At 39.0% G+C, this 17620-nt stretch overlaps 1 protein-coding gene across 3 annotated transcripts in view; it reads right to left on the bottom strand.

Annotated features, from left to right (window-relative positions):
• Nucleotides 1–17620, bottom strand: part of Pde1a (phosphodiesterase 1A) — a 313193-nt gene that overhangs the window by 44623 nt on the left and 250950 nt on the right. For all 3 annotated transcript variants that reach the window (XM_033756279.1, XM_033756277.1, XM_033756280.1), the window contains 2 exons: nucleotides 17142–17282; nucleotides 5064–5164 (listed from right to left, as the gene is read on the bottom strand). In XM_033756279.1, coding sequence (XP_033612170.1) covers nucleotides 5064–5164; nucleotides 17142–17282 — 242 coding nt within the window. The remainder of the gene's footprint in view (nucleotides 1–5063; nucleotides 5165–17141; nucleotides 17283–17620) is intronic.

Here is a 17620-nt window from a genome sequence, read left to right as displayed (position 1 = left end):
CACACACACACACGCACATATATATATATATATATATATATATTTCTTTTTTTAGGGATAGTTAAATAGATCTTTTGCCCAAATAAAAGGCCATAGATATGTATTCTCCAAAATTTGCTGAGGCTACAGGAAAAATTGATTTTCTAATAATTTCATATGGACCAAATCTAGCTGCATCATGTTTGTCAAAGCAATTACATGGAATATCAGAGCAATTCCAAGTATGTATCACTATCTTTGCCTTTCAGAATAAGCAAATCTGTTGAACCACATTCGACTGTAGGAAATACATGTCTTTGTCTCACGGGTCTAACACGGCTGCTGAGTGTACAGGATGGTCTTAATGCTTGAGATGCTCTTAACTTCTAAGAAAAGAACAAGACTCTAAGCAGCATCCAGTATCCATGGTAACATGTAGCTCGGCATTTTCTGTTCACAAAGAGCACTTACTTTCATTTATTTACACTTTCAAGGATGGTGTGCATTAAAATTTCTGTATTGAACTCAACTCCAACCTGTTCTAAATTGCTTTTCAGCCGTCCGGCATTATACAGTAAATGAGTTTCCATATTAGAAAGCACCCTAAACCAAGTGACATTGACTAATATAAAGTACAATAGAATTATTGATGTCAGTTACATTATTGATATCAATTCTCCTTCTACAACATGTAAAGGTAATAGTTCAAAAAGCTTATTGTGTTGTCACATTTTTGTCATTTCAAGGCTTGTATTCATTTGAAAGTGTGTACAGAATTAACCCATGAAATAATTAACCCTGCTAGACATTTTTTAAGGAAATATGAAAAATGGTTCTTAATATAAAATCAGGAAAGATGAACACCCCCTCCCCGCCTTTCTCCTTGTCTTCATCTTTCTCTTCCTTGGCCATTCTCTTCTTTCACCTTCTTCATCACAGACTGAAGTACAAATAAAGTAGAACTCTTCGTCTAATTGCAGATGACGAAGTAAAAAAGAGGAAGCTAGAAGTGGTGTTCTAGTGCTGCATCTCACAGAAAAGTCCACTGCTAAGCAAATCACTTGCTTTCTTCTTCAAATAGCAAAACTGTTGTCCTGTACAGAGCCCAGTAAATGATGACTTGTCTTTAACTAAAATCCTCATGGATTCCATGCATGTAAAGAAGATTTGATAAATAAAAATGATAAACCGTCTTCTTTCCTGTTGATGGTTATCACAAATAAAAGCAAAACAACTCCTTATACTCTGTAAATATATGTAGATGAGTAATATTTCAGTTAAACCAGGTCCCACCAGGTTTAACTATAGCAAAATGTTTTTCCTTTCCAAGACTTTCTTTTCTTTTTGTTCTATGTCTCTCTGGGAAATTTGCAAATCCTTCCCTCCAGGAATAGAAAGAATGTCTTCCCCAACATTCACTGTTTGAATTTCAGGTCTTTCTCTCTCCATCGAGGGCCCATGATATATAAGCCCATCCCATTTCAGGCTGCAGAAGACTGGATTGACTGTCTGTCTGGCTGTGGGAATGGAGTTACCAGGAACAGGATTGAGTGTGTGTCCCTTTTTCTCAGCTTCTTGGTCCTGGTACTGCTGTCATCAGACTGTACATCGAGAGAGGTCCCATTACCTCTGCAGAGCTTTGATTTTTTAAAGTCTTACCCTCTGAGATTTGGTACTGATCACCTATAATATGGATTTCAGTCACTTGGAGTAACTTCAAGTTCTAAAATATCTAATAGTTTAACAAATATCTGAAATATGTAATAGTTTTCCATACCTCACACATCAAAACAATAACTCTGTGTACCTGGAAAATTAATTGTTGGAAATATATTTAGTTAAAAAAAACAAACAAAATAACCACATAAAAAATTTTCATAGGTGTACTTATTTCACTTTTTTTCACAAGTGTCAAAACTTGGAAACCAAGGTTTCCTCCAATCAGTGAATAGATAAACTGAGTACACCAGTTCATCTGGTGATAAGTAGAATATCACTCATTAATAAAAGCCATGAGGAAACATGGTGAGGGAACAAACATATACTTGTAAATAAAAGAACCTGTCTAAAAAGATTACTGTATGATTTCAGCTACATGACATTTTGAAAAGGAAAAGAATTATAAGATCTTAAAGTCAATATTGCCAAAAGTGAGGAGTAAATTGGTGAATTGCAGGGACTTTAAAGGCAGTGAAACTAGGTATTATTAGGACACTGCAGTAATAGATAAATAGCACTACACATTTGTCAAAGCCCAAAGAATCTATAAAGAAAGCCTAAACCCTGATGGGTTCCAGACTGAATTCTACCTCTCAGGCAATGATGTCTATCTGCCTAACTAGGATAAGATTAGAGTGCCTTTCAATATAGACAATTATGTCTCCCCAAAATTCATATACTGAAGTCCTAAGCATTGATGTGACTGTATTTAAAGATCAAATCTTTGCTATGGTTTAAATAAAAAATGTCCCTACCACATCTCCTTTATTCAGAGGTGGGCCTTTTGGAAGGTGACTGAATCAGATTGCCGGGGAGCAGTATTCATTAGTGGATTGATACTCAGGCCTGAATGTGCTATTAAGAAGCAGGGTTTTGTGCGAGGAGGGTCACTCAGGGCATGGCCTGGAAGGGTATATTCTTGCCTAAGATGCTGCTCTTTCTCTGTTTCCTGGTTGCTGCGGGCTGAGCAGCTTTCTTTGCTCTTTCCTTCCACTGTGCTATTTCTGTCCCAGTCTGAATCCTCTGAAAACTGGGAACCAAAGTAAAACTTTTCTCCTTTATATTTCAGGTGTCAGTATTTTGTCCCAGTGACAGGAAAGTGACAAATACAGAATATTGGTGGCTGGAATAGGGTTGTTGCCATGACTGTACCTGACCATGTGGTTTGTTAGAGGAGTTTGGAAAGATCTGGAGATGACAACTAGAGAAACTCTAGAATACTGTGCCCTGAGCTTAATGGGTGATTCTGGTTGGAGTTCAGAAGTCCAGAATCCTCACAGGAATGTGGACAGTAAAGGTAGAGCTTTTGAGCTTCCAGTGGGGAATGAGGACTCTCAAAAACTGGAATAGTGGCCATGCAATTTCTCTCGGGTGAGAAATTTTGTCTACATTTTGTCCTTGCTGTAAAAGATTTTGTGTGAAGCTGAATTTAAAAGTGGCAGACTGAACGATGTAGCAGAGGAATAGTCTCAAGGATATAGAAGGTTATACTTTGAAAACTGTACCTAGAGATGAGAGCCTCAGGAGAGCTCTTTTTCATAGAATGCAGCCATCCACACCCTCAGAGGGCACTGCAGTCATTGTCTAAGAGGGCCACACTACTGCCTGAACTAGTGGCAGACCTGGGTGTCATCCACATGGTGCTACTTTTTCAGGCATACAGAACACCACATCTGAGGCTTCCACACATTTTAAAGAAAAGGCTGGGGTGCTAGGAGGCAATGTGCTCCTGATAGGGCACATAGCTATAAGAGGAAACCTGAAAGTAGAGTGGAGACCCCAGGAAATCAGAGACGCCAATAATGAGAAACGTCTGGTGAGAAAAGCTGAAGGCAGTGAGCAGAGTCAGCCCTAGATAGAGGATATGTGGGCTGAAACCAGCAGGGCCACTGGGGAAGGGCTGCCTGAGCTTTGGAGCTCACATCTCACCAGAATTTGCTTTGATCCAGTTTCTTTCTATCCTCCGTTCCTGCTTGTTAGAATGAGAATATTTGCCCTGTGCCATTGCATGTTGGAAATATTCAACTTGCTTTTTTATTTTCACAGGGGCTCATAGCTAAGAGTTTGCCTTAAATCTCAGAGAAGACTTTAGAATCCAACTTTTCAGCCATGCTCAAACTGTTATAACTTTGGCAACTCTTAAAGATAGACTAAATGGGTTTATCAGAATAAGATAGACATGGATCATTTAGGGGCTAGGAGCAGAATGTTATGGTTTAGATCTGCAATAGGCCTTCAGAGGTGGGATCTTTTGGAAGGCAATTGGATCATCAGGGTGTTAGACTGATCGTCAGTGAATTAACCTGCTGATGAATGTGTGGTTAGGAACTGGGGCCTGGTTGTAGTAGATCATTCACAGCTTAACCTGGAAGTATTAATGTCCCAGGATCCTGCATTCTCTCAGCTTTCTGGTTTCCATGAGCTGAGTTGCTTTCCTCTACCAGGCCCTTTTACTATTCCATTTCTACCTTGGAGCCAGCCAACCATGGACTGAATCCACTGAAAGCCATGAGTCAAAATAGACTTCTTTTTCTTTAAGTGGCAAGTGCCTGGTATTTTGTCTCAGGGATGAAAATGTGACTAATGCAATCCTTAAAGATGTGCTTGAAGTTAAATGATGGCATATAAAGGTGAGGCCCAAATCCATCGTGACTGATATCCTGATAGGAAGTGGAGACACCAGGGCTGTGTGCATGGGGAAAGGACCGGGTGAGCACACAACAAGGAGGTAGGGATGGGGGCCTCAGAAGAAACCAAATCAGACACTTTGAGACTCTCAGCCTCCAGAACTGTGAGAAAATAAACACAGGTTGTTTAAATTACCTAGTCTGTGGCAGTTTGCAAAGGCATCCCTACCAGACTACGTATATACTGCATTACTTTTCTGGTTCAAACAACTGCCATTATAACCATCACAAAGGAATCTCATTTTTCAACTATTTGAATTCAATATCTCATACTGGCCTGGGAATTACATGTCTTTGATTTCAGTATTTTTCTTCAAAAGTGTAATTTTATTGCATTCAAATATATAATGGCATGAAATCAAAGCCTGAAACAATATACTATGAGACTTGTCTTCGTGAATACATGTCTGACTTGTGTGATAGTTCACTGTATAAGTTCTCGGCAGACAGAATTTGTTCTATTTTATGTCCTTAACATTGCTACATATGCCATAAAATACATCAAGTTTCATGAAAAATAGTTGATTGGTTCAAAGGGTTATAGCTTCCAGACTTTTGCTAGAAATCTATTAAAACTCGCTTATTCAAATCTTTATTTTTCAAAAATCCTCTTAGGAATAATTTGCAGGAGAATAAATTTTAAAAGTTAGCATAGGTATTAACACCGATCAAACTTACCTTGTCTGAATATGAAAGTTGTTTGTGGTCCCTGTATGCTCATAATCATGAATGGCAGCAGCAAAGACCATTGCTAAAATTTCCAGTTCAGTGAGCCAGTGCTAGTAAATTAAAGGAAGATTCCATCATGTTTATAAAACAGAGGCCATCTTTTCTTTGTACAAAAAGTTCTCAGTGATTCAGTACATGCCATTGTATACAGTTATATTTCTTTTACATTTTCTTCCTATTTCACCTCCATTTATTGTACATAATGGATGTTTCATGAGGTCAGTGATTATTTCATGGCTTAAAAGTCCAAAGTCTTAAGCTCAAAATACAATTGTTCTCGCTAATTGAAAAAGGAGTAATTTTCTATGGTTTAAAAGATTAATTAATTCTAAGGACCAGGGATTTAGCTCAGCGGTTTGGTGGCCTGCCTTGCAAGCACAAAGACCTGAGTTCAATCCCTGGTACCAAAATAAATAAATAAAAATAAAAAATAAAAGATTAATTCTGATCAAATTTGGAATCCACAGCCTTACCAGTTCGAAGTCAACTACAATCCATTGATATTTAACATACAGTTTATTCAACATTAAAATATAGTTTTAGATCATTATAGAAGACCCTACCGTGAGAAATTTTTCCACCTAAAATTTGAAAATATGTACTGTGCTTATGACAAAATAATTTCATTTGTATGTTTAAAGATTTAGAAGTGTTTTCTGAGAGTTTATCAAACTCTCTATTCATAGCATATATAGGAGTAGGCAATTGAACTCAATAATGATAAAGAAAAGAATAGTTGCCTCCACATAAACCTAGGCCCAGCTGCTTTATATATGCATCAATCTTTCTGTTACTGACTGGATGGCTTACTAAAATTTCTCTGCTGTTATAAATTTACTTAGCAATACTCCAATAGTTTATCACCTACATTCTACATAACCCTTTCAGTGCACTGTCCAAAATAATAACCACATGGGACAATTTAAACAGAAAATAAATGCGGTAAAATCTAGTCCACTCTTCCAGTTTCACTGGGCACATCTCATGTGCTCACTATGCATTTGTGGCAGGGGGTTTCCATGGAGATGAGCCCAGTGCACGTAGCCTTTTCCTCATCACAGAAAGTCCTATGAGACAGCACTACAAGGAGATGGTCTTAACAGGAGAAGTGCAGGATCCAAAATGACATGGTGCTTGCTCTTAGTGGTCTCATTCCATACAGTGAAACAACAAGAGAACTAACACAAGACAGTAGGAAAATATCACTTAAATTGTGTGTATACTTGATAAAAAGGCCACAGGATGAAGATGCAATCTAAAAGTGCGTAGAAAAGCTATTCGATGGGAGTAGATTTTGGAAGAAGGATAAACAAAGATTTGCAGTTAAGTGCAGGGTTGAGGACAGAGGAACTAAGGCAAACACAGAATGATACCGTAGGGGCTGTAATGTATTGAAATAGAATCACCAGTAGTGCAGTTTCATTGGAGAGTCCAATGACGTGAGGTTAGGGCAGCTTCCATTCTCAAAGCAAAGGACAGGTTTCTCCAGTTTCCCTCTGGTGAATCCCACTCCCATTGATGCCAATGGCGGGTGGAACGTTGACCAGGCATTTGGGTTACTTTTGGAGACAGATCTCTGAGTGCATGGAACTAGCAGAAACTAAGGGGTCACGGCCAGGGCTACTCTCTGACAGACACCCAAAGGTCCCTCAGAAGAAACTAGCTCCTGACAGCCCATCCAGGTAATCAGCAGAAAATCTCCACATCTTGTCTTATCTGGACTCCTCTGTGAGGTGAAAAGGGAACTCTGTCAGTGATCATCAGATATTCTCTGTCTCAGAGTGATCTGAAACGATGCTAACAGCCCTTTATTAAGCCTCCGTTAAGAGTTGAGCTACAGATTTGGACTGCTTTCCCTACTACTAGTAAGACAGATCTGTAGGCAAACATACAAAATAAATCTTTCATAGATTAAAAACTACCTGAACCGGGGCCGGGGATTTAGCTCAGCGTTTCGGTGGCCTGCCTTGCAAGTGCAAGGACCCGAGTTCGATCCCCGGTACCAAAAAAAAAAAAAAAAAACTGCCTGAACCTTCTCCCTCCTCCTAGGCGTGGTCTTCATCATTTAAGTATGTAGGGGAGAAAAACACCTTTTTCAATAGGGTATGGACTTTGGAACACTGACTGTAGTCTTATAAAATATTATATGGTGATTTTTTAAAAATGTTTAACCAGCTTGAGCTTTATTTGGACTTTTTCTCTCTGCTAGTGAGTTAAAAACTTCCCTTAAACTTGTCTACAACTGGTTGGGAGTTCATCTGAAAATCCCTCATAGTCGGATTTCCCCTCCTTCCAAAAAGTCAGAGTAAGACAACTCGAAACAACTGTTTTGTCTTACACTGGGAAAAATAGCAATCAGAAATTTACATTTGTTTTTACATGCTAACTAGAATATGGGACTATTTTGGTCAGCATTTTTCTTCCTTCCTGTGTGCATGTAAAAAAATCAATAAAGGTGCCTTTACTAATGTGGATTGTGGTTGCTAGGAAGATCTATGAGTTTCAAATACTTAGTGAATTTAAAATGGACCTTAAAGGAGTAGCCTTGTCTTGCTGCTAATAAAAGTTGCCTAAATGACTGCATAGACAACAGAAATTTCTCAGAGCTTTCTCTACCCTAGGATCCAGGGCAGAATTTCCAACTTAGCAACTCTGAAGGTGATCTCTTTTGCAGAAAAAATGTCCTATTTTCCTCTCTCTTTCAAGGAACTAGAAAGCAGTGGTTTGAATCTCTTGGTTTGCTAGCGATGCTTCTCTAAACATGATTGTTCTAGCTGAAGTCAATTGTAACTTGTGCTTTGAGATTATTTACTGGAGTAAGGATATGAGTTACCTGAGGAAGATAAGATTGCAGACTGGTAAAGGATAAATAGTCCAGTCTGGTTTTATTTTCTGGGTCTCTCCAGATGGTAGCTACCTACCGTGGAGTGGAATAAACCTTGGGGGCACAGGAATCAAGCAGAGACTATGGGACACCATATTTGTTTCTCTTATTTCAGATTAGGAACTCCATATCTGAACCTCACACTCCTTTCAAATGCATTAAGGAGAAATTTAGTATTTCTCTACACCTGCACATGGTGTGGTTACCTCCTAAAGCCAAGTACACATACTATCTCACAATTAGAATTATACTGTAAAAGAGAGAAAATGGTCAAAGTCATCTTATGTTGAGATTTTCTTTACATTAGAAGTAATTCTTGTGTTCAAGTGTAAATGTCATGAGACAGCTCACCCTTAAGACATTCAGTACCTCTAAGCCTGAGGTGGTTACTCACCATCTAGAACCTGAGAACAAAGTTTCTAAGACAACTTTAAACCTGGACCACAGGTGCTGAGGATGGAGTATCTGGGCCAGCCATAATTAAAATCTCCATGAGGCTATATCCATCCTTAGCTAAGTTGTTCAGGCCCCTCAAAAGCAATATTTCTTGCAGGAAGTAAATGGCAAATATGGGACTATCTGTGTTCATGTGTCTTTTTCTCGGTGATCTAAGACAGATTAAATGAGACCTAATAAAGTTTTTGGATGTCACTGATATGTACATTGAGGTCTTTAGAGAACTTACTCAGACCTATGGACTAGATTGGAAATATGTAATATTGCTCTTTTTTTCTCATTGAGTTTATTGGTACATTTTAGTGATACAGTACAGTTACACTCCTCATTGGGATCTTGTACCTTTTTATGACAGATCTTGGTTCTCATTTTTTCCCCTTATCTCTGCCCTCCCTTCACCCCTCCTCCCTTCCCTATTTACAAATACTTTATTTCCATTTTTTCATTTTCTCATTTTTTTCTTTTCCCTTATTACCTTTCCCCTACCCTTCCCATTTCCCCTACACCTTTAGCCCTTTTCTTCCTATAAACTAGACCCTTATCTTTCACCATGCACTAAACTAAAATCCAAGTGGATTAAAGATCTAAATATTTAAAAAGAAACACTAAACTTGCTGGAAGATAAGTTAGGCAGAACTCTGGAAGACATTGGCATAGGAAAAGACTTTATGGACAAATCCTCAGTAGCACAGGAAATAGCAGAAGGAATCAACAACTGAGATCTCATCTTATTAAGAAGCTTCTGCAGTGCCAAAGAAACCATCAATAGAACTAAAAGACAACCTACAATGTTGGAAAAAAATTTTTACCAGCTGCTCCTCAGACAAAGGACTATAATCTAGAGTATATAAAGAACTCAAAAAAATCAGCCCCCCCAAATATAAAGACCAGATTCAAAAATGGGCATCTGAAATGAACAGACATTTCTCAGATAAAGAAGTAAAAGCATCAAGTAAATATATGAAAAAATGTTCCACATCACTGGTCTTTCGAGAATGCAGATGAAAACAACACTGTAATACTGATTTTAAATCAAATATTGGTTTTTAATAAGAGACAAGTAGTATTACATTTAGAGACAAATAATTATCATAATTTTGGAAGCTCAAAAGACTAGCAGCCAGGGGAATAACTGGTTTCTACTGGAACACAAGTAGTTTCTCTACAAGACCCCTACTGGCCTGCTAATCAGATAGAAGATTAAAACAGAAGAGGTTTTCAGGCATGTATTCTTAAAGGTCTAAGAAACATGAGAACTAAGCCCTTCAGTTATTTGAAATTGTCAACTATTTATCAGAAAGAGATGAGGACATCCCTAGATCCTGATTTGATAAAAGGAAATACTATGGTTTTTCCCAAGTTATCTTGCAATATGTAGATGGTATAGCGTTATATACCCGCTCAGAAGAGCTTGCTAGCCAAGACGCCTGTGTTCTGCTGAATTTTCTAACAGACATACGTTATAATTTTTCTAGGCCTAAGACACAATTTTGCAGCCTTGACATAAAATATTTAGGCCTTATTATATCTAAGGGAGCCCAAAGACTGGGTGAAGAAAGAATTAAACTAATTCTTTCCTCTCCACAGTCCAGGACCCTAAAACCACTAAGGAGATTTCTAGAAATTATAGGTTTTTGCTGCCTTTAGCTGTCAGGATATACTGAGATTGTGTGACCCATCTATCAATTTGATAAAAAAATACTATGGTTTTTCCCAAGTTATCTTGCAATATGTAGATGGTATAGCGTTATATACCCGCTCAGAAGAGCTTGCTAGCCAAGACGCCTGTGTTCTGCTGAATTTTCTAACAGACATACGTTATAATTTTTCTAGGCCTAAGACACAATTTTGCAGCCTTGACATAAAATATTTAGGCCTTATTATATCTAAGGGAGCCCAAAGACTGGGTGAAGAAAGAATTAAACTAATTCTTTCCTCTCCACAGTCCAGGACCCTAAAACCACTAAGGAGATTTCTAGAAATTATAGGTTTTTGCTGCCTTTAGCTGTCAGGATATACTGAGATTGTGTGACCCATCTATCAGCCTATAGAAAAACTCAAAAGCCAGCCATATTTTAACCTGGGAACCTGGTTCCGAGGCTGCATTCCAGAAGCTCAAATAAGCACTTCTAAGTGCCTGCCTGCAGGAGATCGTTTCAGTTTGTTTGTTAATAAAAGGTAAGACATGGCTTTGGGAAGGTTTCTATAAGATCAGAGAGTTGCTCAACAGCCTGTAGGGTATTTAAGTTATAAATTAGATATTATAGATTCAAAATAATTTATTTAAAAAGTAAGGCCCTAAACAATATGTCTAAAACACTTTCATTCCTTTCAAGAGGCAAAAAGCAGCCATTCGGGTTCTTTGATTATTGGCTTGATTTTATGCTTGGCAATGCAATTGAAGTCAATCACAGCTTTTGTCTCTAGATATGTGTTTTGCTAAGGATTGCAGATCCACAATAAAAAAAAGCTTCTGATCTTAAATGTCTTTCTACATCTGAGATGGTTAAAATTCAGTTCTTCTGCCACACTTAAAGGCACTATTCTTGTGTCTTCTCCACTGTCCTGCTCCTGAAAAATAACACAGTTCTCAGTAGTATTTAATTCAAGGCACTTTCCTCCTCTGTGGCTGCTGGATTTTAAGACAAAGCTTCCAGAATGGTGTTTTCCTTTCCTAGAACCCTTCCAGAGTAAAACTGCCCTTCACTTATTTCTGGGCCATATAAAAAAACTGGTCTAGGCTTAATCCTGATACTCTCAAAGCCTCTCAAAGTAGGTTGCAATCACCTTGGTGCGGGTCAAGGTCTTAACCCAGCCTTTCCAGGAAATATCCCTGACCCCTACCCTTACTGAAAATCCTTATATGCTTGCTGTGTGACTTGCTCCCCCATTTGACCCCTATTTAATCAATATTACCTCGGTGAATGTACTTGTAATCTTATTGGTTGGTCATAGTTTTGCCCCACCTCATGCCCACCTTGTAGTTTTCCATTGGGTCTTGTAGTTTAGTCCCACTTTGTACCCGCCTCACCACATGGCTTTGTTGTATAAAACATCTTTGAAAATTAGGGTGAGTGGGCAACCCACTTTCCAGTCCCCCTTCTGTAACTCTTAGAAGCTTTCATTCCCTCAGTAAATTTTTCCTACTCTTTAAAAAAAACGAAAGTAAGTAGAATGTGGGACTGATCACCATCTCCTTAGCTGCTAACTCCTGCTCAAGGCAGATGAGACTTATACCTTAGAAAACAGGTGCTTAAATTCATGAATTTTATAAATAATTACTGATGACAAGTTAGAGAATGTGAGCCTGCATAATATTCTTCCCTTCCAGAACAGCAGTCAGTACAAACAGGTTCTGCTGACTTCTGGTGGGCAGAAATAAAGGTTTAAAATAATGAGCCAAATGCAATCTAATCTATGCTTCCTCTAAACTGAAGGTTGCATTTTGCCTAAAGAAAAGCTCAGATGGTTTATTCTACTAGAGGCAGTACTCAAAGTAAGTCACAAGGAGGTGTTGACTGCCACTAACAGCATGCACGATGACCAGAGAAAGGAAGGAGAAGGATCAAACATGTACTGGACACTTTAGTTAGATGGTCTCGTTTCATTCTTATCAGTGTCCCATTTGCCATTCAGTTAGAGGTTATGATTGCGAAGGGTGAAGTGGGGTGAAGGGAGGACAGGCGTATGGGGAAAAAAAAAAGAACCAAGGTATATCATGTAAAGATACAAGATCCCAAGGATAAATGTAACCATATTGTTTGCTTTAAATGTACCAATAAACTTAATGGAAGAAAAAATCCCCCAAAAGGCTCATATTTTCAGAAGAAGGGCTTTTGGAAGATGGGACACTAAACGTTGTTGATGAGTTCCTAACTGCATGTGCTGTTAGGAAGTCAGGCCTTGTTGGAGGAAGCAGGTGGGGATGTCTTTGGTGTGTGCCATGTTCGTGGACCTTCCTCTCCGGCCCTTTCACCCCGTCTGCTTACTGGATGCCATGACCAAGCTACTTTCTTCCACTACACCCTTGTGTCTTGAAGCCAGCTGACCATGGCCGGAAACTGAAACTTTGAGCCGCAATAGACATTTTCTCCTTTAAATTTTATATGTCAGGTAATTTGTCCCAGCAATGACAAAGCTGCCTTATATACTAGGTAAATATTTTTCATGTTGCTGACAACAAAACTGAATCCTAAAAAAGAGTACCAACTTGCTAAAGGTCACAAAGCCATCTAATTGCAGAGCAGGAATTCAATCTAAAAATTATTCCAAAATTTCTGTTCCTTCTGTGGGCCATGATAACATTCATTGCTCAAGGGAGGCAACATCTGAACACATTCTTCTAAGGTTTCAAAAGCAATTAATTTAACTGGATACATGAATGGGTAAAAGCTAAGAGAGGTTTAACCTAAGACATGATTTTTATATCTGAATGTCTGTGTGTGTGTGTGTGTGTGTGTGTGTGTGTTATGGAGTTAGAGACTTTTTTCTCTCTTTTTGAATAAGCTCAGGTAGTTCATCATGATTCACCAGTATAGAAAACCTGTGTGTAATAATAATTTCTAACAGGATGTATGTTAATAGCTATTTATTTCAGATAAAAGGTTGGGTGCTTTACAGGTAAGATTTAATGACTCCTTATTACCTTCTTTTTTATGAGGGTGTATTAATTATATTTTAGTGACAAGAGAACCGAGGTAGAGAGATGGTGAGTTAGGAAGTGACAGAATGGTTTCAAATTTATATCTCCGAAGACCAGGCTTCTTTTTCTCTTCTAAATAGTGTCATATGAGAAGCGGTTTATAAGAAAAAATGCCCATGCAGTTTGTGGAATAGAGACATAGTGCCACATGTTTTTGTAGATTGATGGGAGAAAAACTGAGTTTTTGCGAGTGTGGGAGACTACTTCGGGGCTTCCCCTCTCCCTCCCACCTCCCCACCAGCACCACTGAGTCTATTAGAAGAAGCTGCCAAGAGTCCTCAAATGCAAGTGCTCTCTGGCCAAGGCCGGGAAATGATGTCACATCTAAAGAGACAGGTGGAGGTGGCCTGGCCACACTCCAGGAGCACTGGCTCTTTAGCAAATGGATTGCTTCTGCACATCACTGTCACCCTGGTGCAGGGCTGCAGGTTATTCAAGTGACAATAGGTGAAAGGAGGAGGCCAGCAACTGTACCAGTATCATCCTCTCTACGCAGCTTTTGGGCTCAGTGGTGTCCCTTATGATCTTACAAACAGGCACACAGGCTTCTCCACTGTCCCTGTGCAGCAAGAGTTCTCAGGACATCTTGCAGGTGACAAGATGCAGCAGTCACCTGACAGTGCTGGGCTGCTACCAGAGTACTCTAAATGTCATGCTGATAAGGCCATCCTAAAATAGCAGAGCATCAACCCAAACACTAAATGAAGCAGCTGTGTCCAGATACCAAATCCAAAGGATGAGAAAGGACTGAAGAGCTCTAGCTAAATGAATATTTCTATGATGCTTTTTTGGTTCAAAGAACCAACACACTTGTATGCATGGAGATTAATATTCACCTTCAACCACCATTCCGTCTATTAAAAAAGCTTGTTAGAACAAATTTCACCAAATTGTCAAGCTCAGAGTATAGCCTAGGTTTGACAAAATAGTCAATACATCAGCTAATTTGTTCGCTTGCCCTTTTACCATGCATTGTAAAAATTGTCATTATTCTCCTTAGTTTAAATGCATTTTTCTGGTACTAGACAAAACCAAAGGTCTAGAGCCACACTGTTTTCTTAACCACCAAACTAATGGGTGAGGAAAGAGCCCACTGATACATTTTTTCAAAAGAATGAATAAAATCAGAAACATGTTTCCATGCCAATCCTGGAAACAGGGGAAGGTACATTTATTTATACTTGATAAGTTTCCTCCGAGAGTGGCTCTGTGATCTATGCTAATGACTTCAACTCCTTTGGAACTGTGCCAGCTAGACCAGATTCCCCCATCTTCCATGAAGATGGAATCACTAAGGAAGGCCCTCTCTTGAGTCTTCATTATAAATCTGAGAGTAAAATCACAATGTGGATTTGAATTTCTCTATTTACTTACAAGTATGACAGCCCTCATCTCTTCAGTATCACCTTCAGATCAGAGATTCTGAAGCTGAGATAGGAGATTTTTATTTGACTGCCTTTACACTTGTTGCAAACAAAACAAAACAAAAATGTACTTGAGGAGAAACATATTTTAAGATGAAATTCTAGTTGCCTCCCCACCTGAAGTGACATGTATTTTCGCATCTGACTTTATAATTAAGCAGATGTTTTATTACACTGAAGTCAGCCCTGGTTTTCTGTTTCATCTTGCTCTGAGGAAACCTAATCAAGTTCAGTTGCCATTGTAGAATAAAATTTATATGATTTTTTTTAGTTAAGTTTTTCAAAGCCATAAAACTCAAGAGAATAGAAATGCCAGAACTTAAAATAAAAATCACCTCACCATCTCCAGTTCAAGACAAAGGCTTTAGAAGGCAAAAAACAAGCAACTCTCATCAGGAAGATACTGAAGCACCTGCCCAGTGTGACAGTCCTTTGTGTTCACACTAGTATACCCCGCAAATCAAACGAAGTGAAAGAAAAGGGCTTAAGAATCAGCTGTGACAATGAACCCTTATTAAACCCCAAAATGCTGTAAAAGAATTTCTGTGCATGTGTATGCACATGCAGGAACATTAGAACGAGAACCTGTCAAGGAGCTTAAATGTACTACTTCGAACCACTTTTTAAAAAGATTTTAATTTTGTCATAGGCTGTATTATTTCTATGGTGTTGCGGTGAAATTCCAAAAAAATTTCTTAAACTCCCAGCCTGGCTCCCAAACAATTGTAACAACTGCCAGCCAGATGAGTGAACCTCTGTGGGCACATGACCACTGGCGTCCTCCCCATAGCTTGTGACTGGAGAGACCCCAAATGAGTCTTTGGGTTGGAACTCTTCTAACCTCAACCCCTTGAAAGACAGTAACAAGTTATATTTTCTTTTCTGGTACTAGGAAAAGTACATCCCCATCCATTTTATTTTTATTTTTTTATTTTATTTTTACTTTGAGACTGGGTCTCAACAGGTGGGACTTGAACTCTTGAACTTGTGATCCTGCTGCCTCAGCCTCCCTAAGTGTGGGGATTACCAGTGTGCACCATCACACTTGGATTTTTTTTCTTTTTTCTTGAACAGTAGATGAATTGGAACTTGTAGCAGAAGTGGGATCTGAGTCCAAGACATTCAAGTTTGCAAAATTTAAGAGATTAAGAAAAAAACAGGAATAGACAGTTTATGAGAAACTGATGGATAGATCCTAGGAAATGGGTGTGTGTCCTAAGCAACACAGCTGGATTCTTGGAGGAAAATGATGTGCAGATAATTGTTTGATATATGCTAACCTCAGAGAATACTGTACCTATTATGTGTTTTCCAGCTCTCTAGGATGCTACACTAAAGCCCTAGGGGATTTGCTTGGAAGCAGGTTAGGAATACAATCTCTGCAGCAGAATGCTGAGGTACTGAGGATCTCAGAGCCCCAAGTTACATAGACCTAAATGCCAATGACTTATTGCCATAGAAAGGCACTGGCTTCTGAAATCTGAAAAGTCAGGCAATATGATTTACAGAGTTTGGCAAAGACTCCATTTGAAGGCATTTCGTGGCACTGCCTCACCTCAGCCCAGAATGGCACATGAGGATCCAGGAAGACATTAAGATTTGAGGATCTCATGTGGTGCCCATCCTGTTGAAGGTTTGGAACCTTCAGGAGAAAAGGATGCTCCTTCCTTTCCACCTTCTGGGAGTCATCCTGAGCTCTAAGACATAAGAACTGACTCATTCAGAAGTAAATAAGAAGAAAGAGCATTTGATAAATTTCACATGAATAATTTCCCCAAATTCCATTAGGACTTGATTGTGATTCACAATGCAAGTAAGAGAGAAAGCTCCTAAGATTGCTTTTGGAGAAAATGATACGTAATGGAAGAGCAGTATAACTTTCATTCTGAAGACTTTCTCTGGGTAACCTTTGTCCCTCCTGTTGATTCCCATAAGAAAGAGAATTTACACATAAAACATTCGATAGCTCAAGTTTTAGAAAATAATATAGTTTTGTTAGTTGTTATGGTTTAGATTTGAGGTGTCCCCCAAAAGCCTCATGTACTTGGAAAGCGAATGGATCGTGGGGGTGCTGGGCTCATCAGCAGAGTTGTCCACAAAGGAGTTCCCTAGCTGTGTGCACTGTCAGGATGTGGGGTGTGGCTGGAGGTGGTCACACAGCACGTGACCTGGACGAGGCCCCTTTCCTCCCCCTCAGCTTCCTGGCCACAATGACATGGGCAGCTTTACTCCAAGGCAGGCCCTTCCACCACGACATTTCAGTATCTGATCCTGCCCGTCACACACTGAAACCATGAGCCAAGATAAACCTCTTGTCCTTTCAGTTATGCACATTGGGTATTAGATCCCATTGATGAGAAGGTAACTAAGACTCTTCTGGTATTTTTTTTTTTTGGCACTAAGTTAAAATATTTTTTGAGAAAACACATATAACAAATAACCTTCAAAATCCAAAAGATCATTACTTATATTTCTGGGACATTAAGGAGACAATAGGAGCACAGAGGAATAGAATTTGATGTTTCCAAACTAACAAACTTCAGTCACAAAGGCTTTCTTACCATGATACCTGTGTGGAGCATTATGTAATGCACAGTTTGGGTGACATCAGCTGCATGAATCAAATTGTGATACGGATTCTTGTACTTGCTGTAACCAACTTCTAAAGCTTCTGCAAAGGCTATTAGGCAAGAAACAGGAATCTGTGGAAAATAATAATTGTGATTCTATTTTGGCCAGAAGAGTCTCACCACATCAACACAAGTACGGCATTTAGGATGGGACCGTAGGGATGACAGCTGAATGCAGTCAGATGTGGACAGTAATTTATTTAAGTTGAATGTGGATTGTTCTGAAAAACCATGTCACCAATGTGTTAGCTTTCGATCCTGAAAAGTATTGCAATCCCCAGTGTAACTCAGAGGGATGAAATGAAAGCTTCAACTTTTTATATCTTCTAGAGTCAGGTAAGAGGGCTTGTTCTTCAAAGGGTAAAAATTTCCAATTATAACTGATGGAGTCCAGTTTTCCTATCTGTAGT

The sequence above is a fragment of the Fukomys damarensis genome, unplaced genomic scaffold (assembly GCF_012274545.1).
Source record: "Fukomys damarensis isolate Sample0158 unplaced genomic scaffold, DMR_v1.0_HiC HiC_scaffold_26, whole genome shotgun sequence".
In the NCBI taxonomy this organism is placed as follows: domain Eukaryota; kingdom Metazoa; phylum Chordata; class Mammalia; order Rodentia; family Bathyergidae; genus Fukomys; species Fukomys damarensis.
The sequence above is the reverse complement of the archived record's forward strand: the minus strand, read 5'-3'. Positions and strand labels throughout refer to the sequence as shown.